This window comes from Callorhinus ursinus, unplaced genomic scaffold (genome assembly GCF_003265705.2).
Source record: "Callorhinus ursinus isolate GAN/ISIS: 27379988/994484 unplaced genomic scaffold, GSC_fseal_2.0 scaffold49, whole genome shotgun sequence".
NCBI lineage: Eukaryota > Metazoa > Chordata > Mammalia > Carnivora > Otariidae > Callorhinus > Callorhinus ursinus.
The window spans coordinates 614,920-639,347 of NW_027397111.1; the positions used below are offsets into that span (position 1 = coordinate 614,920).

General features: G+C 51.9%; 1 protein-coding gene across 3 annotated transcripts in view; it reads left to right on the top strand.

The window, feature by feature from the left end:
- Positions 1-24,428, top strand: part of ABCC8 (ATP binding cassette subfamily C member 8) — a 73,395-nt gene that overhangs the window by 21,608 nt on the left and 27,359 nt on the right. For all 3 annotated transcript variants that reach the window (XM_025894335.2, XM_073882835.1, XM_073882836.1), the window contains exons 8-16: positions 2,735-2,890; positions 7,223-7,357; positions 7,727-7,889; positions 16,733-16,773; positions 17,965-18,110; positions 19,847-19,952; positions 20,116-20,232; positions 20,614-20,689; positions 21,403-21,508. In XM_025894335.2, coding sequence (XP_025750120.1) covers positions 2,735-2,890; positions 7,223-7,357; positions 7,727-7,889; positions 16,733-16,773; positions 17,965-18,110; positions 19,847-19,952; positions 20,116-20,232; positions 20,614-20,689; positions 21,403-21,508 — 1,046 coding nt within the window. The remainder of the gene's footprint in view (positions 1-2,734; positions 2,891-7,222; positions 7,358-7,726; positions 7,890-16,732; positions 16,774-17,964; positions 18,111-19,846; positions 19,953-20,115; positions 20,233-20,613; positions 20,690-21,402; positions 21,509-24,428) is intronic.

The window sequence follows — 24,428 nt, forward strand, 5'->3', positions numbered from 1 at the left end:
ATGCACATACAGACTCAGAATCCTTCTCCAGATTCTGTTCCAGGGGTCTGCCACTGGTCTTCTTTGGGTGCAAAAAAAGAAACAAGTTTGACATACCAGAACTAGATAGCCTCGAATATCGATTTGAGCTCTTAAATCTTGGGTCCTAACAAGAGAGATTTATCTGGCCCAGTGAGTCCCTTGGGTCTAGGTCCTTGCTCCTGCCCCCTATGGCTTCCTTCTCAGCCTGGGTTGAAAGGATGATCAAAATCAGGAAGGATTCAGGGCACTTCTAAGCAAGGCGGTGATGAGAGTTGTCTAAGCCCTAGTGTTTTCTTTAGAATTTTGGTTCCACTGTGGGGATGAGGAGATGCAGAGTGATAGTGGTTTAAATAGCATAAAAGTTTGTTTTTCACACTGAGTCAGGGCTGGTATGGCAGCAGCACGCTCATCAGAGACCTTGGCTCCTTCTGGAATGCTGCTTTCATGTGACTTTTGTCTTATGGTTGAAGGTGGCTTTTGGCATTGTCACTATTAGGCCTACACTTAAACCAGCAAGAGAAGAAAGGTGGGGCAACAGGAGGGAGCACTGCCTTCTTTTAAAATCATAACACAGAAGTTGTGCATATTCTCTCTCATCCCATTGATGAGAAATTGGCCACCAGGCCATACCTAGAGAGGCTAGAATTTGTGGTCTTTATTCTTGACAGCCCTATATGTCCCCTAGAAATTCTTCTTGTGAAAAGGAGAGAATGGATCCTGGGGGACAACTAGTTGATTCTGCCATACCCAGAAATTCCCATGAAGTCAGTGGAACACTCAGAAGTTGTGACCAAACCCAAAGCCACCTCATACTTCAGGACAGAAATGTTCCTCAGATTAACACCAACCGGTCCTTTGGGAGCCCAGGGATCAGAGGCTTTATAGAAAAGGGACTGAGAGGAGAAGGGGATGGCCTGGACTGGGTCCAAACTCCAGTTATCTTAGTATAGTCCACGTGAATGGTGCCCCCCCCCCGAGTTGTGTAGTGCACAGCCTGTGCAACTGTACATGACATTGCTGCCCATCCCCAGTGGTTTTTCACTGAGAAAAAGGTCATTTCCTCAGGAATGCCATCATGTGAGAACGGTGGGAAAAGCCCAGGAAATCTAAGACCCTCTGAGATTCCTAGGGGCTCAGAGCTAGGAGGAACCAAGCTATTCCTCAGTTCAGAAAACGCCTCTGAAAGGTTTTTTGTCCAGGTTCTGCACAAACTGGCAGGCACATGCCACCATAGACCACCATAGACGACAGTGAGTTTTGTAGTCAAACAGTTTTGTAATTAAGTCTTTCTGTTTGTATGTCATAAATTACACATTGGCCCAGTATTTTCCAATTACACTCGAAGAGCCAAAAATGGGTTTTAAATGTATTAGCATGTAATTGTTTTTATCAAACTGTCTGATCCAGGAGAGCTAAATTCATATGCTGTGAAAAGAAAATGCTAGCATTGATTATGGAAACAAATTAGAAAAACAAACCGCTTTTTCAGAGCTTTACATAAAATTATAGGTAAGGGTCCATGTCTTCATGAGTTTGAGAATAACCACAGTTCTTGCATGAAACATTATTAAGCGAAATTTTTGTACTAGATACATAATTTTTTGACATACGCCAGCTATTAGTCAGTTGCATATTTCTGTATATGCTGGTCTTTACTGAATAATGCATTCTTTGATAGATTACTCTATGTTCCTACTTCACTAAAATAGATTTATTATTATTCTTTGAAGACTGATTTCACATAACCTAGGCTGTGCATAGATCTGTCAAAGTGTCATTGCCATTATTTTACTCATGTGTATATAAACTCACTAAAAGACGTAGAGTAGGTTCATGCTTTAAGCAAACCTGACCCGCAAATAACCTGGGTTTCACAAAAGATGAATTAAGGGAGCTGGGAATCCACGTTATAACAAATGCACAATAGAATTTCATTTAAGAGCAGGCATCCCTAGGGCATTGAAGATGGGAATGGATTTTTCCTTGTTTAAGAGCACACACCCTGAAAATTGCCATCTTTCTAGGAGGCATGACCACTCTGCACAAAGAGCTTTTAGGTTCAGAGTTCTCCCGTTACCGTGGCTGCTCCCTATCTGCCCTGGAGAGACAGAACAAGGTGCTCAGGGTAGCTGGACTCCCAGTGATGATAGGGCTGATTGACACTTGTATGTCCTGTCTCACATAAGACCTTCCCAGGCTGACCGCCTGTTTTGTTTCAAGGCTCAATTAAGACAGGACTTGGCCTCAGAGCATCCCCCTGCCCCCGGCTAAAGGTAGCCACATTAATACAGACAGCTGCCCCACTTTATCATTTTTATGGCTCTGAAGTGTGTTCTCCACTGGCTTCTGGCAAATGAAGAATACAACTGGACCTCAAGATCTGCTATTAAAATTTAAGAGCTAATTAAGTCCTGTCCCCAAGGGAGAGGTCTTGCTTTGCTGGGGAAAGTAGCTTGCCTTGCCGGCATGGATTCCTCATTTGAATGCTGCCTTTCTGACTTGCTTGATCTAGAATCAAAGCCCTTTACCTCTCTGAGCCTTAATTACCTCATGTGTGAAATTGGAACACTAATTTTCCAATCGGTGCCCCCTTACAGCGCCGCTCTGTAATGTCTGAGAAAGTACCGGCCCATTGGAGACACATGGCATCTGGGAGAGGGATTAGGATGATGATGATGATGACAAATGTGCAACACTCTACTCTCATTTCCAGACCAAGATTTACAACAAAATTATGCACCTGTCCACTTCCAACCTATCCATGGGGGAAATGACAGCCGCGCAGATCTGCAACCTGGTTGCCATCGACACCAACCAGCTCATGTGGTTTTTCTTCTTGTGCCCAAACCTCTGGGCTATGCCAGTGCAGGTAAGGGCTGTGTGTCAGCATTGGCGGTGGAGGGCACAAAGTCAGAATCTTCTAGGACATGCACGGGGACTAGGAGCTCACCATCTTCCATTCCATGTTTGCCTGCACCTTCCACCCCTTTGGGGTCTCCCTGGCTCCCTATACTGTCTCACGCTCAGCAAATGGTCTAGCCATCTCTCTCAGCATTAAGGCTTTAAAAAAAGCAGCCAACCTTAAAAAAATTATCGAATCATCGTATGTGGAACAGTTTTGCGGACCTTAAAAGTTATGTAGCCACAAAGGACTTAATTACATTGAAAAACGTTCATGATGTATATTTAAGCCAAAAAAGTTACAAAATAGTATATGCAGTGAGCTTCGCACTGAATTAGAATGTATGTATATATACATATTTGCACAGATACACATAGAAAAAAGAACTAGAAGGCCACATGGTGGGATTACGGTAATTTTTATTTTCTTTATACATTTCTAAATTCTCCAATAAGCATGTATTTATTTTTGAAAATCAAAACCAGACAACCTTTGGGGCTGGCTCTGAAGGAGGTGGCATTCTCCCCCAACGATAGTAGGCGAATCCTCAGCATGGCTTATCTGACCCCTGGGCTGATCTGCTCTGTCTTTCATCTGGAGCTTCTCCCATGGAGCCCGTGCTTCACTCTGGTGCCCAGACCAGAAGTGGGAATCCCAGAGCACCTGCAGGCTCCACAGAGACTGCCTGGTAGAGAGGATAGTGCCTGGGCTTTGGTGAAACAGGTTGATTCAAATACTTACCTGTCTGAGCCTCAGTTTCCTCATCTATGAAATGGGCATGATTCCTACCCTTTGGAGTTGCTATGACGATTCAATTAGATGATGTAAGTAAAGCGCCAAGCAGAGTGCCTGGCACAGAGTTAGTCACTAAGTAAATATCAGATCCCTCGAAATCGCACACTTTGGTGTGAGTGAGGACTTTATCGGTCCAGAATCCATTGTTCCTTGGGATGAAAATTCCACAAGCCTTAATCTCAAGTGATTTCTATTGGTCCTTCTTATCTGTCAAGCTTATATTTGAAAGACATTAAAGGAAAAGAGAAGGAGAGACTTGCACAGGGAGTCAGCTAGGCATCTTGATGCGGAGGTAGGGCAGGGAATCTGATGACCCTTTTTATGGGGACAGCCCTATATGCCATCCCCTATTACCACTTACCCATGCCTAGACCCCTGTCCACCCCCCTTCTCTGCCAAGCTGGATTGGTGACTACAAAAGCTATGGAAGGGCCTAGAGAGCTCATCTAATATAGTTACCAGACTTTTATCCGCAAGAACGCTTTTTGTTGTGTCCCCTTAAACCACCTCCTTTGAAAGAGTTTGTCCACCAAACCTACTGTATTGTCATCATTACTATTATTTATAACGTTTATGGCGCATACATCATTGCTAACAATACTAACTAATAACACTTGCCTCAGCCTCTCTCGCTTGTGCAGTTAACCCTCCCAACAGTGGGGCATGGTAGTTTTATCTCCACGCATCACTTACCTTTGCTTATTTATCATGAAGTATCATTTGGTTTTCCATTTTTAATTCCTTGAAGGCTATACCTTTGCCACTAAGAAGAGGTTTCAGCAACCCTCAAGACCCAGTGTTACTACCCAGAGTTGACACAGTGCCTTCAACCTAGTCAGGATGCTCTGTGCAGCCTGGCTGGCCACAGGCCCTGCGGCTTTTGAGCATACCCAAACCAGCTCGGGAGCGCCCCTGCTTTATCCCCAAGACACTCCTTGATTTCTCATCTTTTTTTTTTTTTTTTTGATCACATATACTTTTAAAAAAGAACAGCTTCATTAAGATATAATTGACCCATTTAAAATGTGCAGTTGAGTGGGTTTAGCATATTCGGAGCTGTGCAGCCTTCACCATTTTAGAACACTTTCATCACCCTGGAAGGAAACCCGTGCCCATTGGCAGTCATTCATCATCCCCTTTCGCAGCCCTAGACAACCTCTGATCTACGCATACTTTTGAAAATCTAATGAAACCTTCTCAGAAAAACCAATGTGCTTTCACACATTTTGCCTACAATTTCAGGGGTTTTGCTGGCCCCCTGAAGCTTACAAACACCATGTTAAGGAACTTGGCAAGAGCGGGGACTTCTTTGATTCCCCATCCCATGGGCGCTGGAGGCCGGGAGAGGGTGGGCCGCACAGTGAGCCAGTAGCAGTGCTATTCCCAAGTTATCTCCTTTCTGTGGTTCCCTAGTGACAGAGTTCCCATAAGGCCTATTTATTTGTTTGTTTGTCTGTTTGTTTGTAAGAAGAGGGTTGCCACCCAGTCTTGATCTCTAACTACATGCCAGGTATTATTCTAGGTACTTATTATATATGTTCATTTAATTTTCACAGCAGTCCTGCTAAGTAGGCATTAAAATCCCCATTTTAAGGATGAAGAAGCTGAAACTCAGAGAGGTTAAGTAACTTACCTAAGATTGCACAGCTAAGTGCTGGGACTGCATTCAAACTCAGGCCTGCAGACTCCAGGGCCTACGATCTCCCCACTACTATACTAGATCACTTTCCTAACTTGAAAATAGGGGCTACAATAGCCCTTGTAGTCCCCACCTTTGCTTTGCATACTCAGAATCCCTGATTTCTGGTCTGTTCATCCGGGGGGTCCCCTGAGACCCCTGCAGAATAGAGGCGTGGACAGAAGAATTTGGGGAGCATGACAAGGGGTGGGTGGAGGGTGAGAGGGAGCCTGGCAGAAGCAGCAGCTATGTTTCCAGGTCCTGTTCCAGCAGCTGCTGGTGCTGGGAGGTGGTGGGGGTTCGGGCACTGGCCTCCAGCAGGTGCCGTGGTGGTGACTCTGGGAGTGCTCTGGGAGTTCCCTTGATGTCTGGCTCTATACGCTGCTGAACGATGCCCTGATTGCCTCCATATGAGGACAGCTAATGAAAAGACTGGATGCCAGGGATAATTTGGGGGTAGGATGATGCAAGCAGAGCCGGGCAGGAGTAGGAGGTTCTTTATTTCCTAACGCGCTCCTCTGCACTCCTGTGTCGGCATTTAACATCAGTGAAACCCTGGGAGACGGGGTGAAGGGGTCACTTAACCAGGCCCTAAGATCCTGCTAACACAAGAGGCATTCTGTGATTCAGAGAAATTACAGAGCCGCTCACCTGCTCTTCCGTCCTTGAGGTAGTGCGAGGAGCTCACTGCCAGTTTCGTTCAGGGCTCGGGGGAGTGCGGGGCCAACCCAGGCACACTTTTTTTTTTCCCCCCAATTAAGGAAGACAGCACATCTGTTCCTTTAGAATAAGCCCTGAATTTAGAGCTGTCTGCCTCTGAAGGCAACCTGATAAATTGTCATCTCGATGCTTCAGGGGCTGGCAAGAGTAATTTACACTTCTCATAAATATTCAGAAGCAGGCGGTCGTTTGCATAAAGCTAGAAACAGAAGAATTCTCTTTTCAGAGAATACTTGCCAGAGTCACTAAAAAAGTGACGACAACAGCCTTCATGTACATATGTAGTTCTGTATTATAGATCATAAAGTGTATCTGCCACTAAGAATTATAAAAACTTCTATTTTAATCCAAAGACCACTCACTGTACAGCATGTCACAAATTTAAGAGATCATTTTCATTTTCTTATATATGTAATAATTAGCTTAATAGAAGACAGTGCATATTTTATTTCTAAAAAGATGCCAGGAGGGACGCCTGGGTGGCTCAGTCGTTAAGCGTCTGCCTTCGGCTCAGGTCATGATCCCAGGGTCCTGGGATCGAGCCCCGCATCGGGCTCCCTGCTCCGCGGGAAGCCTGCTTCTCCCTCTCCCACGCCCCCTGCTTGTGTTCCCTCTCTCGCTGTGTCTCTCTCTGTCAAATAAATAAAGAAAATCTTAAAAAAAAATTCTTTTTTTAAAGATGCCAGGAGCCTAAGAATGGAACTTGAACTCCTAGCCCCCGGACTGGTTTTGTCCGGCGGGACGCAGCAGAGCCCCTGTGCTCCTATGTCACTTTTCTCCCCGCGGGAGGGAACTGTCAGCTTGGACAGCCAGCAAACAGAACAAAGGGTGCTGTTACAGCCGTTGTGCAGCCTCAGCTCCGAGACTCCCATCTGGAAGGTAGATTTGGAGAGAGTTAACGCCTCAGCGGGCTGGCGGATAAATGCAGTTAGCCATCAGCCCAGAAAGCCACTGCTTGTGCAGATATCCCATCATGTTAATACCTCTTTCTGAAATTGCTTTGTCACACCTCCTCCTCTGGCCCCCGGGGACAGCTGGAAACGGCACCCCCTCCCCCAGGGCAGCCAGCAGGTCAGAGGAAACTCACCCCCGTGACCCTCCCCCAGATCATCGTGGGTGTGATTCTCCTCTACTACATCCTCGGCGTCAGTGCCTTAATCGGGGCAGCTGTCATCATCCTACTGGCCCCTGTGCAGTACTTTGTGGCCACCAAGCTCTCCCAGGCCCAGCGGAGCACACTGGTGAGTGAGTGTCCCCGGTGTGCTCAGGCCCCCTTTCCCCAGCCTTTCCCCATGCGGCTGCTTGCTTCCTCTCCCTGTACGTCAGCAAGCCTCCTCGCTCTTCCCCCAGATGCCGCCAAACAGCCACGCACAGGTGCACACACACACACGCACAGCCACACTGTCATTGGCCCTGAGCAGATCACTTCACTGGCCAGGCCTCAGTTTCTTTGTCTGTGAACGGGGATGAATGGAGAAGTCAGGGGGCATCCCCATGGGCACAGGAGCTGGGCACTGTCTGTGAAACAGTGAGGGCATTGACTCGGCTCCTTCCTCTTGGGTGGGATGGGTGCAAAGGAGACTCCTTTCTGACTTGGTGACCGCTGGCAGGAGTATTCCAACGAGAGGCTGAAGCAGACCAACGAGATGCTCCGTGGCATCAAGCTGCTCAAGCTGTACGCCTGGGAGAACATCTTCTGCACCCGTGTGGAGATGACCCGCAGGAAGGAGATGACCAGCCTCAGGGCCTTCGCTGTGTACACTTCCATTTCCAGTGAGTCCCCGCGACCAGCCAGCCCCATGCTCTGCTGCTTGCATGCTGGGAGAGGGTGTTCAGGGCTTGCGGCGGGGAGTGAAGGTGGCAGAAGCAAGAGACATTGGCATCCCCCAATCCAGGGGAGCCTCAAACTGTCTCTTGGAGCAGAGCCCCCAGAAGTCACAGTGTCCTCAGTCACTTACCCAGCAAATGTATATCGACAGCCTGCTGTGCGCAGGGCACTGTCCTGGCCCTCGAGACACAGTGATGACAAAGACGAGGGAGGTCTTTTACACTCCACTGAACTGATCTCTTATCGGGAGGCAGCCGTACATTTACATAAACAGGAACAGTTTTGAATTCTTGGGGGCCTGAAGACTCACTGCCCTGGAGCAGCTACAAGGAAGCTTACACCTACCTGGGGTATCAGAAGGAGAAAGGTTCTTCTTAAAGAACAGAAGTTCAAACCTGAGGTACTCACAGATGTAGGGACTGAATCCAAGTAGTTAGGAAACCCCAAGCCCAGCATATATATACGGGAAAAAAAAAAGACCAAAACTGGTAAAACCCCTAGGTCCTAGCAGACACACATATTACAAGTACTTTCCAGAGAACATGGAGCTCCACCGAAGAAAAATGTACCACCTGAGTATGAGCCATCAAATGCAAAGCAACAGGAGAATTATTCCCTCGGTACCTGGAAATGATAAGACACTCTGAAAAAGAGATCATAAACTAAGCATGTCCAACCTAATTAAAGAGCTAACGGAAGGTGTTAAACCCACAAGGTAAAACAGAAAAGCATCAGGGGGAAAAGGGGCAAAAGGACTTCTAGAAATTAAAATTTTGGTTGTTAAAATTAATTTGCTGGACAGGATCCCCGGGCCAGGCCAGGGCTTATGGAAGTCAGGCGGCTGATGGAGCCCTGGCCCAAGTTGCTGTTACAGTTGGTCTAGGGGCTTCCGAGGACCCACCCTGTTGCGCTTGGCGCCCAAGTGCGTGGTTGGGATGGAGTTAGCAGCTGGCGACCTCACGCTGGTTCCCTGGCCTGTCCAGTTTAAGAGCCAGTGTGGTAGGAAGGGCCGAGGAAAGGCCCCGGAGAGAGGAAAAGAAGGAGACAAAAATGACTCAAGTGTGAGGCTTAAATTAATTAACATACCTGAAGAGAACCTTTGTGAGTTAAAAGACAGATCTGTGGAAGTTCCACAGAATGGGGCAAGGAGGCGCAGAGAAAGTGTTTCCTGCCGGTTGAGAGAACCATTTCACAGATGTGAAATGGGGGCCCGGAGCGGGGTGTTTTCCTGAGGTCGCTCCTGAGGTCAACGGCATGGCTCAGACTAGATCCGCTGGAGGCTCGTGCTATTTTCCACCAATGGCTGGGCCCCTATGTGGGCTGAGGAAAACTTAGGACTCTATGGGGCCCCATTTTCAGACAATTTTCTCTGAGTAGGAGAGAAACAACCAAGAATGGGCTCTGATGGGCCTGGGAGGCGGGGGAGGAAGTTAGAAGAGACACACTCGGCTGACCACCGCCCCCAGCTGAAGTGGGTTCTTTTGGTGTGCCAGGAAGAAACACCGCTGTGGGGGCCGCCGGGGGTGGGCCAGGAGTGGAGGGTGCACTGGGCATGCCTCCCAGATAGGGCCATGGAGAATGAGGCGGCCACTCAGGTCTTCTGTGTGTTCCTGGTGCTCGTATTGCCTGAAGAGAGGGTCCAGGGGGGCCGGGCGGCCAGCATCCAAGCTGGAGTTTCTCCCAGGGCAGGACTTACACTGAGCACCCCAAGTGTCTCACTCCCTGTGTCCATCCAGACCATGGTGTCCTATGGCCAGACCATCCATGGCACCAGTCATGGCGTCTTTCTGCAGAGAGTCCTGCTAGGGCCTGCTTTCCTCAGAATGGAGTTGTGAACATGGCAGGCAGCGTGGCTTCCTGGAATCCTCACCGAGACACTCCAGGTTCCTGGTGTCTCCCCTTGACCCTCAGCCCTGACCATGCGTGTTCAGGGCCTCTGAGCACCCTCAGGCCGGGCACGCCACAGGATTGGTAGGAGAAATTGGAAAGGAACATGTGGGGAGCTGAGAGAAACCAGTGTCTGAGCCCCAGGCCCTCTTCCTTCTTCCCCCTGTCAGCTCTGCCTGCCCCTGGGCCTGGTTGTGGTAACAGTAACCCCACACTGCATATAAGCCAGGTGAGGACACCTGGCTTCCAGACATCTCACCAATGGGAACAGCTGCTGAGGTGGAGGAGGGTTTCCCCCCACAGCCGGGTGACTGCCTCTTCCAGCAACAGCATAACAGGGTGGGGTAGGGCAGGCTCCCCATTGCTGCGATGGGAGCTAGGGAAGGGAAGCAGCAAGGAAACTGGGGGCACTAGGGCCCCAAGATTCCTAGCAGCAAGGTAAGGGCAACCACAGGTCACATCGATGGGCAATGGGGGCAGCTAACAGCTACTTTGCTCCGAGGAGGTGTATGCTCATGTCCTGCATTCCAAACTACAACCTGGGATGTATTGTATATAAACAACATTGTGTGATGCCTAGGTTCCCAGGTTAGCCCACTGAAGCCTATCTAGTAGGTCTTCTTTGTCCCGCGGAGCCCTCAGAAGACAAGCCATGGCTTTATAAAGGTCCTGGGGCCAGGAAGACGTGGGGGAAAGCAGATGCCATGTTGTCAGGGGCTGAGATGACTGTGTTAGGAGTGAGGGGCTCTGGAGCCAAGCAGGGGTCTGTCCGGGGCTCAGCGACCTAGAAGGATGAACAGAACATCCCAGGCTGGTCCCTGGAAGAGGGCAGTGGGAGGGAAAGGGAAGTGCCCTCCCGGAGGGCGTTGAAAGCTAAGTGCTGTTTACTCCGTGTTTGCCCTTCCTGGGATGGGTCTGTTAGTCAGCCGGGGAGGGGGGGGGAGTGGGGAGACAGGGCGGGAGGGGCCCCTCCTGGCTGCAGGTATATGCTGTGAGTGTGTTTTTGTTTACCTCCTCCTGGACTTCCTGCCTTCTGCTCCCTGTCACCAGGGATCAGGACATAGGTCATTAGGCTTGAGGTAATGGGGCATCTTTCCTTCTCTTCCCTGGCGCCAGGCATGGGGTCCTGGCACCGCAGGAGAGCCCCAGAGCCACTCTTCCTGCTGGGGTCCATCCTAGTGCCACCTGCTGGGCTCTCAGTGCAGTCATCATGTGCCCAGCAGTCAGGTGACTGGGCAGATTAGGGTACCTCTGACACTCTGTCAGATGCTCTCGCCATCAGAGCCCTGAGCTGGTACAGGGCAGGGCAGGGCAGGGGGCTGGGAAGGAAATGGATACCGTTTCCCTACCATCAAAATCCAGAATTGAAGAAAAAGAGATGCAGGTCACTTAGCGGGGGTTGAGTGAGCCCAGCCTGGGTGCCCAGCCCTGTGCTAAGCCCTGGGAGGGGTGCAAGAGACAATACATGGTGCTCCCCGTTTTCCAGGACTTTCTGCTCTGCTGAGAACTCAGAGCTGCCGTACACGAGACAGTGCGGCGGGGAGCACTGCGTGGCATGGACCTGCCCTGTGCTGGCTGCCTAGCGAGCCTGATGGCATTCAGTCCTCACCGTGGCCTTGTGAGCTGTGTGGTCTACTGTCCCCGTGTGCTGAGGCTCAGGGAGGTGAAATGACTGGCCCAGGTCCTCAGCCAGTGAATGGCAGAGATCAGAAAAGAAGGAAGCCCCTGTGGGCTGGGACTTCACCAGAGCTTCCTGCAAGAGGTGGCTTGAGCTGCACCTCGTAGGATGGGCAGGGTTTCAATGAGTAGAAAGTAAAGTAGGGAAAAGCTGGAGGCAAGTGCTGGGGCCACTCCCCTGAGAAGTCGGTTCCTTTTTTCCCTACAGAAGCTGGTGACTCTAGGTGTCCAGCCCCACCATGTATTGGAGGACAAGCTTTGCAGGAGTGACAAAGGGGTCCTAGGCCCTACCCGTGGACCAACAACCATTCGGCCAGTTCATGGTGTCCTTCGTTCAGCACCCACCCCAGGGCCTTCTCTCTGTGCCAGACTCCACCGGGGCCTTGCGCATTAACGAGGGGGCAAGCACGATCCTCTTCCTCCCAGCCTTGAGAGAGACTGTGCTATGAACATTGGCTGTGAATGAGGCCAGCGCCAGGGGCTCAGTTCCAGATGCCCTGCTTTCTCTTTTGTGGTACTTACCTGACCCTGGCCTCTTTTGTTTCTCTCATCACTTAGCTGATAAATGTTTACTGAGTGCCCATGACGGGCCAGGACCTGGGCCAGGACCTGTGCCAGGCACAGGGGATGTGGTGCTGAGAAGAAATTGTGGTCCTGCCTGTGGGTTCCTCAGAGTCTTGCAGGGAGGCCAGATGTGTAAGTGTGTTGTGAGTGAGAGGAACAGAAGGGGGTATTTGAGGCGCCTGTAGAGTTCTCTCCAACCTAGTCTGTACAGTAGTGGGTGTCAAGGAAATCTTCTCAGGGGTGCCCAAAGGATGATTAGAGGCTAGCCAGATGAGGGGAAGAATGTTCCAGGCGCAAAGACCTAGAGGTGAGAAGGATGATGGTGTATTCAAGCCTGGAGCATAATTCGGCGGGGAGATGGTAACAAGACCAGATGGTGTGCTGTGTTCAGACCCCTGGACTTTCTCCCAAGGCAGGAGAGCCACTGAAAGAGTTTAGGTAAAGGACAGGTGTGTTTGCCATCACTTCCCGTGTTCTGTGGTGAAGGGGCTTCGGTCTTCCCAGCTGGGTCTGAACCACAGCCAGGTGGGCCCTCCGTGTCCAGAAAAACAAAAAACGAAACCCCAAGCCCAGCTGTGCCACAGATAGGGGCGTGGGGGTGGGCAGGATGGTGCTGGCGAACCTCAGTCTCAGGCCACCCAGCACCTGCCAGGGCCTGGCTATTCTTGGCGAGTCTTGCCCCTGTCCTCCTCTGTGGAGCCCCTGACTCAGAGCGGGCAGTGTTGCACGACACGGTGACCTCCAGACCTGGTCCCCCTTCCTCCTCCAGCTTCTGTGAATTTCCTCTTCAAAGTCTGCCCTTCCTTCCACTGGCTGGCGTAGCCACAGTGTGCAGCTGGTGCAGATCCTGGCCTGCTTGGGCCGAGAGGTGGCGGAGGGAGAGCGGGGAGGTGCATCCGTGAAGGGGCAGACTCAGTGTGCCTGTGGGCCCTCCTGCCACGTTGCCTCCACTGTCAGCAGCAGACCCCCCTTTCCCTGCCCTCTGTCGACCGTGGGCCGACCATCCGACTGGGTGCATTGAAAATACATTTCCCCTCTGGCAGGTGCACCTGCAGTTAGGCCCCGCCTGGAACCTGCCGCCACCCCCCTGCCCTCCATGGAGACAAAGATGAAGCTAACCAGAGGCACGAGTGGCCGGCTGTGTCCCGGACACATGGCCTCTGAAATATTTATCAATGTGGTGGGAATGAAAAGCTCCTGGTACTGCGGGGCAGGCTGGGGCACCCACGAGGCCAGGCGGCGTTTCTTGAGCAAAGCCAGGAGGGTGGGGGGGAACGGGTGGAGAGGGTGGCTGATCGGAGCCCTGCTTGGGTTTGGACTGATTTGTTGTTTGCTTTGGGTCCAGGGCAGTATGAAAAGCTGACACAACTGTTCACTACTACACTCCCAGGACCCAGCACAACACCTGGGACAGAGAAGATCCTCAACAAGTAATTTTTGAAAGAATACTTCTTAAAGGATATTTGGAGAGGAGGCTGTTAAAACAACACAGACTCATATGTCTACACCGTTCCAGAAAGACTTTCACTTTCAAACTTGGCATGGCGGGCCTGCCTACATGCTATGACACTTTTCCGAAACGGTAGCACACTCACACAGGATTTCCTAATCTTCTGCTTTCACTTAGAGCTGTTTCACCGTACTACTTGCTCCCTAGCATTTACGATCTGAGCACTATCATGTTCTTCTCCCGCCCCCACCCTGCTAGTCCCCCTGGCACGGCCCCCACCCCCCACCCAGATCAAATCCAAATGAGTCAGCCCACCCCACGCCAATTCTTGGTCATATTTCCCACCCATCCACCACCTTTAATGTCTTATGGGACGTTATGGGGTTCAGGAAAACGGAGGCAAGGCCTCAGGTCTTCAACTCATGACAGCTGGGACACCCCACTCCCTTCCCCCCACCCTCACTGGGTACCAGAGTGTCTGCTGAGCTCAGAGACCCGCCAGAGCCTGCAGCGCCCCTGCTTCCTGCCATGTCCACCCCAGGGCCCAGTGCGGTGGTCTTCAGAGAGGCCTTGACAACACAAGCAGCTGGTGATTCTCTTCCCCCAACCCCCGCCCTGAACGGGACCCAGAGCTCCCTGCACAAACGCTGTCCTTCCAGGAGAGGGTGAGGGAAATGGAAAATTACATTTTCATTCGCTAATGTCTCCATACAACAACAGAACAGGGCAGAAATTAATTATATCATATACATTCTCCACACTGCTGCATCAGCGTTGGAAAACTCATTTTCAAATTTATTTATAGCTTGTCTCGTTCCTCAAAGGAGTTCAGGCCGCTGCAAGAAAAAAGGAATAAAATAGGAAAGAAATAAATTAAAAAAAAAATCACGACCAGAGAAAACATGCAGTAGAACAAAATGTCAATTATCACACATTTCTGACTGCAAAATCTCCCCTAGAGCTGATGTACCACATTTACTAAAACAGCCAGTTGGCATTGGATGTTGCCAATTTCTTTCGTTTCGGGTGGTTTATTGCTGTGGTTGTGGTTTTGTTCTGCTGTAACAGATAGCACTGCAGCTAACACCGTCTTGCTGAGGGCTTTGTGCTTCTCTTGAGTGATTATTCAAGATAAACTCCCAGGAGAGAGATTACAGGATCGCAAGGTCTGAACTTCTGTGTGGCTCTAGCTAACAAAGCACCAGATTGCTTTCTAAGCAGAGTTGTGCCAATTTGCAACCTAACTTCTAGCCTATTCTTGAGCTGGGAGTTGAGACCCCGGTGTGCGGGAGGGGGGTCTCAGCCTGGGGCAGGGGGCCTCGGGGTGGTGCTTATTGATGGGGACAGGCAGAAGAGAAAAAGACGGAAGCCCCTGCCTGAAGGGAGCTTTTGGGAATAATTGGCCCTGGAGGGGATGAGCATGGCCACCCCAATGTTTAGAGCCGTGTGGCTGGTGATGGTCACAGGTCCAGGCCTGCTGGTGTCCTCCTGTCCCTCCCTCTCTCTAGCCTGATGGCTGTGCTATGTCCTACGTCCCTGAGCTGGGTCCCTCACACCGTAGGAAACCCGATAATGTTGGTACTGCCCCCTGCCAGAGACTCTGAGGGAGCGCTGCAGCCTGTGGAGGGTACCTGGAGACCACAGCACCTTCTTCAGGAAGGGCAGTTAAAGGTCAGGTATTATATTGGTATCGATCAAAAGCCTTGTGGTCAGAGAAATTAGCAGTACCCACAAGAGCACCAGCTGTATCTCCTCCATGAGACTGGGAACTCTCCAATGGCTGGGGCTGTTTCCCTCTTCAGATGAGGAATTCCCCCCAAAAATGGGCCCAGTATATTTCCTGTCTGCTGGGGAACCGCCTAGAGCATGTTGTCTGTGTCCCCATCATAACAGGGGCTTCCTGAGAGCATAGTTCCGTCCCCTTCCTCAGACAAGGACCCCCTATGGCCAGAGGCCATGCTCGCGCCCTCACTTGGGGTCCCACACGTCCAGAATGCACTGCGTATGTCCTAGCTGGTAGCGGATTCTTGGAATAAGTAGACAGTCAGCTTCTTGGAATCGTGTTGACCATCTGTAATGCCTCAGTGTCTCCAGAGACTTCATCATTCATTAGATAGGGGCCATGTGCACAGGCTGATCCCTTGGCGTCTGGCTCCTGGCTCCTTCTGCTTTAATTTGGCTAATTATACAACCAGACTCCTTTCTAGGCTGGTCTGGAAAAGGCTCCTTCCTGGAAGGAAGGGGGAGGTCATGGGAAGATGGCAGCTAGGATAGTCATCTCTTACTCCAGGAGGGCTGCTCTCTGGAAATTTAGGCCTGGGGTCAGGGCTCTCTCCAGCATCTCACACCTTGGGCCAGAGGAGCGTGACCTGTGGAGCAGAGCTAAGCTCGTAGCCTGTGAGGTGTGATGTTCAGGCAGCATCCCGGGCTCACGGAGCCTATTCCATACATTATTATCCCCTCTTACCTTGGAAGAAGCCAGAGCATGTGAACAAGTAAATTCAAGTTTACAAAACTCAGGTGAAGAAACCGAAGCGCAGGAAAGGTAAGTGACCTGCCCGAGGTCAGGGTCTCCACCCTTCTCTGACTTGAAGTCCGGCTCTCGTGCCTCTCTGGAATCCCTGTGAAGGGCCCAAGGGCCACAGCAAACCAACTGCCCGCCTGGGCACGGACGCTAAGCCTTGGAGCCAAGGGAGACGCTCTTTCAAGCTGTCCTTAGTTACTAGTACTTCAGTGTGAGTGAGTTCGAAACCCTTCCCAAGAGCCTTGAGAGGTTAGCAGTCCCCTAAGCCTCAGAGAGAACCTGGCTTGAGCGGATACAGGGACCGAAGGCAGAGGAAGGGCTAGCAGCCTAGTGCCCCCAGAAACAACTGCTGACATCGCAGTTGCCCAGAGACAGCCACCTCTCCGATCCTGCTCTCACCACCTTGCACAGGGCTTCCTTCACCCTGGGCCCCTGGAGCAGAATAGAAGCACTGAAGCTTCTGTCTAAAGGCGGGGTGTCAGACACAGGGGACAAAAGTCCTGAGGGAAGCAGGGTAAGGAGCTGGAGGGACCGCAGGGCTGGAGTTCCGCCCCTCCCCTGCCCAGCTCTGCCCTGCTGGCTGCAGAAAGGACCCCCGGGCCGCACTCCCTCTGGGCCACCCTGGGCAACCTCATCTGTAGCCACCTCATCCCTCCCACTAACCTTCCCTTGTGCTTCCTCCACAGTTTTCATGAACACGGCCATCCCCATTGCAGCTGTCCTCATCGTAAGTGGACCCCTTCTCCATCTCCGGCTGGGGTGGGTGGCAGAGCATGGCTGTAGCGAGAGGCCACCCAGGGTTTGGCCTTTCTGCACAAGGACTTTGGATGGTGCGCTTGGCAGTGGGACTGAAAATAGGGCAATAGATTGAAAGTCTGTATGCGGAGCAGGTCCCTCCCCGCGGACAGGCAGGGCACAGGGGCCCCTGCCTCTGGGCGCGGACCGACCAGCAGCTTAGGCTTTAAAGAGATCTCGCTGTCTTTTCAAGAGAGCTATCAAACTCTTAAATTATAAAAGTAAGACGTGTTTATTGCAGAAACGCTGGGAAATTCAGAAAGGAAAGGACGAAAAGAATTTAAATCACCCATAATCCCACTGGCAACATCTTTAATGTGTTTCTTTCCAGTCCCTTTTTAAGGCACATAATATGACATTTTTACAAAAATAGGATCATGCCATACATGCAGTTTTGTAACCTGCTTTTTGAAATTTAAGAACATGGCGCCAACAATGGCGCCATTAAATATTACAATGGAGGTTTTCTGAAGCGATTTTGACCCAAGCTGTGTGGGAGCCCAGCAGTGGGGCCCCAAGGTATGCCCCTCCAGAAAGGCCCAGGCCCCCACCAGCCCAGGGCTCCCATCCAGCTTCTGTGACGGCCACAGTTCTTTAAAAAGATGCATTTGCTCCCCGCCCCCCAACTCCTCCCACCGGGGCCGGTGTCCCTGAGCTGTGGCGAGTTCACAGCCTGTCAGGCACCCTTGGGAATTCACTTTTGACATGATTTATTGGGCTGGGTCTGACCTGGATCCTTGGGGAACTCTGGGTAACAGAGGCTGCTGAGCCGGCCAGGTAGCCGGGGGCGGGCACAGAGAGGGGGTGGTTTGGGAATGATTGTGTAGACATTTTCCCCGACTGAGGACTGCTGTCTGAGGGAACAGAGCTGACCTACCCCAAGGGCTCCTCTCTGGTCATTCCTGGCCAGGAGGGGGCAGGGCACGGGGCAGCAGCTCCGGCCCTCCAGCTTGAAGTCCTAAACTTGCTGGAGACGTTTCCAGGAGGTGACTGAAGATGATGAAGGGGTCTCGAACTGAAAGTTCTCCTTGGGTCCCCCGTTCCAGCCCAAGGGCTGAGCGCTGCCTGTGTGGGAGAGGCCCAGGCTCTGAGTCACACATGTCCCATGTGCCTCCGTCCACAGACCTTCGTGGGCCACGTCAGCTTCTTCAAAGGGGCCGACTTCTCACCCTCGGTGGCCTTTGCCTCCCTCTCGCTGTTCCACATCCTGGTCACACCACTGTTCCTGCTGTCCAGCGTGGTCCGGTCCACAGTCAAAGCTCTCGTCAGGTGAGAGGAGAGTCCAGCAAACACACCGGACAGGCAGCTCATGTGGTGGCCCCAGGGCTTGCGCCCGTGACCACAGCAACTACAGCTGTTTGGTCCAAGACATGCTTCCCCGTTGACCTGGGCCACCCTGAAGGTGGTCAGAGTTGGCCAGAGGGACTTAGCCATGTGCGGCTCCCCTCCACGCCATCCCTGAGAAGGAATTAGGCAACTGGCTTACGTGCCTCCAAGGAGAGGGAACTCAATGGCACCTGCAAGACAACTCTATTAAAAAAAAAAAAAAAAGAAAAAATGCAACGTTGAGCCAGAATTGGTATCTCCTCGTAAATTCTACCCATCAGTAGTGGTTCTACCCTCCAGAGCCCCACAGAATGAGCACTGTGCCTTCCCGCATGGCAGCCCCTCGGATTTCAGAAGGTATCCACCGAATCTTTGTCTTCCTCAGGCTGAACATCCCCTCTTCTTTCCACGGGTCCCAGAGCCTTCCCAACCCTGGTCAGTAAAGCAGCTTTCCCCTAAGTGCCTGCATGTCCTGTCCCCGGTTAGCTTGCAGCTCTGGGAGGCCCCCCACTGCTGGGCTCTAGAGCCCTGTGGCCGCTCTCCCAGAGGCATCACCCTCTTGGGAATGAAAACCTGAGGGTAGAGGCCTGAGGTTTTGGCTGGGGAATTCCATACCTGGAGTGTGAAGATCTCCTGGAACCTCTGAAAGAGTTCCTTGAAGGCTAGGGCTTGCCATGCCTCTGGGGAGAGCCATGCCACCTCCCATTGCCAGTGGGACCAGCCGGTAACAAATGTGCTCTGTACCCAAGCCCCTTCAACCTTGAGGAAAGTGACATCCCCTGACCCATAAGACCCTAGCAGGTCCTAGGCAAGCTGGCAAGGTGAAATAGCTGTTGAAACCAAGTCGCTGATGGAAGGAGCAACTTACGTGAGGAAGCTCTGACCAGGGTTCAAGGCTAGAAGGGGGCAAAACTCAGCAGAATTGTGGTCAAAGGAGTATATAACTAGGGAGTAGTTAAACCAGGGCTGGGAAAAGATTAGCTCCCATGTCCAGGCTTGGCTGTGCTGATTCAGTTTAATCGGCCATGGCATTGTTACTTCTGATGATCACCCCTCCTCGCCCACTCCCACCCCAGCCCAGCTCTGTGATTCTGTATAGAAACCACAGGTTCAAGGATGCAGCCCCTGTTGGAAATCCCTGGTGCTGATCCAGCATTTCCATACGCAGAAACTCCTAATCTCACTCTGAGGCCAGACTATCTGAGGCCTTCTCCTCCTTGAGTTGGGAATAATGACACCTTCCCCAGCGGAATTTAATTGTATGCTTATAAAGCATTTAACGCAGTGTCTGGCCTATAGTACATGCTCAATAAATACTAGCTATTGTTAATAATCGATCCCAATCCTAACTAACCTTAACACTGACCAAACTTAACTCCAAAAGTAACTGATAAAGCCCAACACCAATGAACCAGCTTTAACATTTAACTAACCCCAAAACTAACCAATCTCACCCTAACCCAGGCCCACTGACTGGTCAACCCTAACAAATCCAGGTAACACCGACTGCCCACCCCGGATGCCCGCTGGTCTGGCCCCCTCCAGTGTGGGCTTTGCGGGGACAGCACCGCAGGACCCAGAACCTTCTCAGAGCTGCTCTCTCAGGGTGCGCCCTCCTCCCTCTCCCCTCCCCTCTGCCCCTGGCAAGGGTGAGGGGTGTCTCTGTGCTTCCTCTGCAGTGTACAAAAGCTGAGCGAGTTCCTGTCCAGTGCCGAGATCCGCGAGGAGCAGTGTGCCCCCCGCGAGCCTGCGCCCCAGGGCCAAGACAGCAAGTACCAGGCAGTGGTGAGTGCCTGACATTTCCCCGCCACTCTCGGTGTTTTTCTCTAGTGCCTGTAGCTTGTGTCCTGGCGTGTCCTGCTTCCACATTTCCTCACTGGAGAGGGAACTCCCTTCCGTGCACAGCTCCCACCCCTATGGACCCTTACCTCTTCCTGACCATTCCCAGCCCCTTAAGGTTGTGAACCGCAAGCATCCAGCCCGGGAGGACTGTCGGGGCTTCACGGCCCCACTGCAGAGGCTGGCCCCCAGTGCAGACGGGGATGCTGACAACTGGTGTGTCCAGGTGAGTCCTGGACCTTGCACCCCCATACCTGGCCCCCCAGCACCATTCCAGGAGAGAGCTCAGCATCAGAGATCTATGTGCTGAGTCCTCTGCCCTGGAGGTCACCCTGCCTGCTGGGAGGGTTCATTGCAGTCCCAAAACCAGGGACAACTCTTCCTTCTCCATTGAATGGGGGAATGTGTGATTGTCCTCTTGGAGAGGGTGCTTCGGGCAGGGGTCAGCATGAGAAGGCCATGCTCCTCTCCCCTGCCCTAAAAGTGATCCAGGGCCTGAAATCAGTGTTTTTTGGCTTTTGTGGGGGAGGGGAGGCAAGAGACCATTCGCACGAGAACCCAGCTGCCTTTCTGTTCTCTTCCGGGTGGTGGGGTACCACCAATAAAGATCATTGGAGGCTTCTTCACGTGGACCCCTGATGGAATCCCCACACTGTCCAACATCACCATCCGCATCCCCCGAGGTATGGCCCGGCTCACCTCTCCAGCATGGTCCGGGGGTGCGCCCTCAGAGTCATAGCTGAAGTGCCCCCTCCCCATGTCCACTGAATGACAGGGAGAGAAAAAAAAAATCGGCATGTCCTGAGTACCAGCTCAGTGCTCACTCCTGGTGGGTACTCTGGGGTATGAGCACTGCAGAGGGGTGGGCTGCGTCCTCTAGGAGTCCCCGTGCAGGGGGGCGTGCAGCAGCAAGGAAAGGACAAGACCGCAGGACCAAGCATCTGTTGCAGACATGCGGGTGCTTCACAACAAGAAGGGCAGTCCCGAGTAGCCAGGGAAGGCGCTATGGAAAAGGAGGGGTTTCTGAGAATGAGCAGGATCCCTCAGGCCATGAGGCACGGTGGGCATCCTGGCAGCGGCAGTAGCATGAGCAAAGCATGGAGGTGGGATGGAGATGGGAACCAGAATGGCCTCTGTTGGGACCAGGACGAGCTGGGCTCGCCCTGGGGAGCACTAGCAAGGAGAGCAGCGAGTGCTTAGGAGGGAGCAGGGGACCACTGGTGGAGGAAGGACCTGGGAGCGGTTCCAGAAAGAAAGCCTCAAAGGGGGATTCTAAGTAGGAGGAAAGCAAATGGGGGTCCCAGGGTCGGGTATATCTGTCTGTCTGTCTTTCTGGGTGGTAGTCGTTCAGACTCCCTCCTGCCCCAGTCCCATCTGCTGCCCGCCCTCCCTGCAGGCCAGCTGACCATGATCGTGGGGCAGGTGGGCTGTGGCAAGTCCTCGCTCCTCCTAGCCACCCTAGGGGAGATGCAGAAGATCTCAGGGGCCGTCTTCTGGAACAGGTACTAAATGTATCCTCAGGGCCAAGTTAGTGGGGAGAGCAGACGGTGGGCAGGTGGGCAGCCTTTCTTTCAACTATCCTCAAGGGAGGGTGCATCATGCACTTATGGGGTACTTAACTAATGCTGTTCATTGTTATTCCCACCATCATCATTTGTACTTACTAAACCCTTACTATGTGCCCAGTACTTTGCTAAGTCTTCTGCATGCATTATTTCACTTGATCCTTATGACAACCAGCAAGATAAGGACTGTCAACAGTTCTTGTTTTATCCATGAGGGTTAAACTCTTTGCCCGAATTCACTCAGCTAGTAAGTGGCTGAGCTGGAACTCGAACTCAATTCCATTTGACTCCAAATCTCATATGCACGCTCGGCTACACTGCCTTCCTGTGTGGGAGACTACGGCACAAACATTGGTTTCCGGCTTGGTCATCAGCAAAACCAACACAGACCGCTCAGTGGGTGTTTTGAGGAGCCAGAGATAACCCAGACAGACGTGGGTTTCTGGACAAAGATCACTATCTTAATGAAAGAGCCAGAACCCCAGGTTGAGTCAATCATGAATCTATTATTTATACCCACGTACTTCCAAAAAAAACCACTTGAAACTAGTTGATAAAAGATACATATAAAATAGAAGCTTTTTTAAAAAGCAAAGAAGAGGGGCGCCTGGGTGGCTCAGTTGGTTAAGCGACTGCCTTCGGCTCAGGTCATGATCCTGGAGTCCCGGAATCGAGTCCTGCATCGGGCTCCCTGCTCAGCAGGGAGTCTGCTTCTCCCTCTGACCCTCTTCCCTCTCGTGCTCTCTATCTCTCATTCTCTCTCTCAAATAAATAAATAAAATCTTTAAAAAATAAATAAATAAAAATAAAAAGCACAGAAGAGCTGAGAAGTGAAGAGGGTGGGAAAGATGTACAGAAGCCTGGGTGGGGCCTAGCTAGGGCCCTCTGCCCCCACACCCACAGCCCGGGCAAGGGGGACCTGACAGGTTTATAGAGCCCATTCAGGAATAAGGTTTGCAGCCAATCCATCAGAGGACAAGCTTTCCTTACAATCATTTCTAGGGGGAGATTATCATTCAAGAGGTCAGGTTTTTCATAAACCTGAGTGCAGAACTGAGCAGAGAGAAAGGCCCAGTGTCTGAATACCTATAGGGACCTCCATTCCCTGCTTTTCCAAAATGTCCCTGAATGGTGCATCCAACAGATGGCAAGTTTCCCTCCTCTGTGGGGCTGTGGGCTGGCAGACAAGGGCTTTGGGTTTCCTGTGACTTCAGTCTCTGGAGTCTGAATTCCATCAGGGACAGAAGGGCCTCTGCCTCCATTCCCCGTCTTATTTGGGGGATTTCTCAACACAGCCTGACTGGGGAGGTCTTTGTACCAACTGCCCCTTAGGGCTCTGAAGGGAGGAGCCCTTGCCCATTGGCTGACAGTGTGTATCTGTGAATGGAAGATGGGATTATAAGGCCCAGAGATTGGGGCCGCCCCTGGATTCTTGGGTCTGTGTCCCACTCAGCATGAGTCAAACCCCCTCTGGGCCTGGTCCCTCGCCCCCACTTTGTTTATCTCCTCCCCCAGCCGCCAACCTCAGGTGCCCTCACACCAGCATCAGCCCCTCTCTGTCCTCTGCAGAGGCAGCAGGCCTGCTTTGCAGGGGTTCAGCCCTGCCCTGGCCCCCACCTCTTCTCCAAGCTTTGCCAAACCTCAGGCTACTGACTACTGCCGCGTCTCTCTTTGGAAGCCTCTGCCCCAGCCTGGGGGATACAAGGGGCCTCTCTAGGGCAGCCAGCATTGAGCAGCACTCATGTGCCAGGCACTGGGCAAGGCGCTTTATTTACTTCATTGTCTCAGTCAGTCTGCACCAAACTCTGTGAGGTAGACATCATTCATCCCATTTAACAATAAGGAAGCTGAGACGAAGCAAGTGACCCGAGGCCACCCAGCTCTCAAATGGCAGAAGTGGGATTTGTCCCTAGGTGCTCCAGGGCATGCGCTTTCCACTGAGTGCTGAGAGAGAAGGAGCTCAAGAGCAGTGTGAAGAAATTGTTAGCCTGATAGTCCCCAAATCGGCAGCGCTGGTGGCCAGGGCACCTCTCTACCTCGTCAGCAGAGCCACCAACCAGGTGCTCACAGCTCTGTCCTCATATGAGTCTGGGTCGGGGGTTGGTGATGAGAAGGTTCTCGCTTCTCCAGCATCCATTTTGCCCTCCTCCATTGTGCAGCTTCCCTCCCAAGCACAGCGAGGCACATCCTGGCAGCCTGCAGCCAACTCTAGGAAGTTGCAAGACTTTGTTCACCATGCAACTCAGACTCCAGTCTCTCTACCTTGATGTATTCACTCCCCCCCTGTTTATTGAGCGCCTACTGTGTGCCAGACCCTAGGCACAGTGATAGCAATGCAAAGATGATTAAGACACAGCCCCCGCTTTTTTGGGAGGGGGGAAAGGAGATCAGTACCATAATCGAGCACAGAGGAACAACAAGGACCTCTGTGGCCAAGGAGAGAAGGCTCAAGTGGATGTGGTATTTGAGCCTTGAAGGATGAGCAGGGTTTCATCTGATGAAAAAGGCAAGGGTAGGAGAGAAAGGTGTTCCGGGCAGGGGTATCGGCATGGGCAAAGGCGTGCTGATGTGAAAGAACATGATTCTGGTACCTGGAGCACTGGAGGTGTGGGATGCAGTGGCAGACAGCAGGAGGGGGGCTGGGCTCGGCTCAGACACCCCCATATACTAGGCCCCGGGGAAATAAGATTTAGCCTGAAGGCTGTAGAGGAATCATGCTGGTGATAAAGGAAGGGGGGGGAGGGGCTGCAGAAAGGGAGACCAGTTGGGAGCTCGTTACAGCGTACACTGGCTGGGAGGAGTCTGGACAGACACGGCTCCGTAGCCGTCATCTGCTGCTTGCCTCTCAAAATCCTGG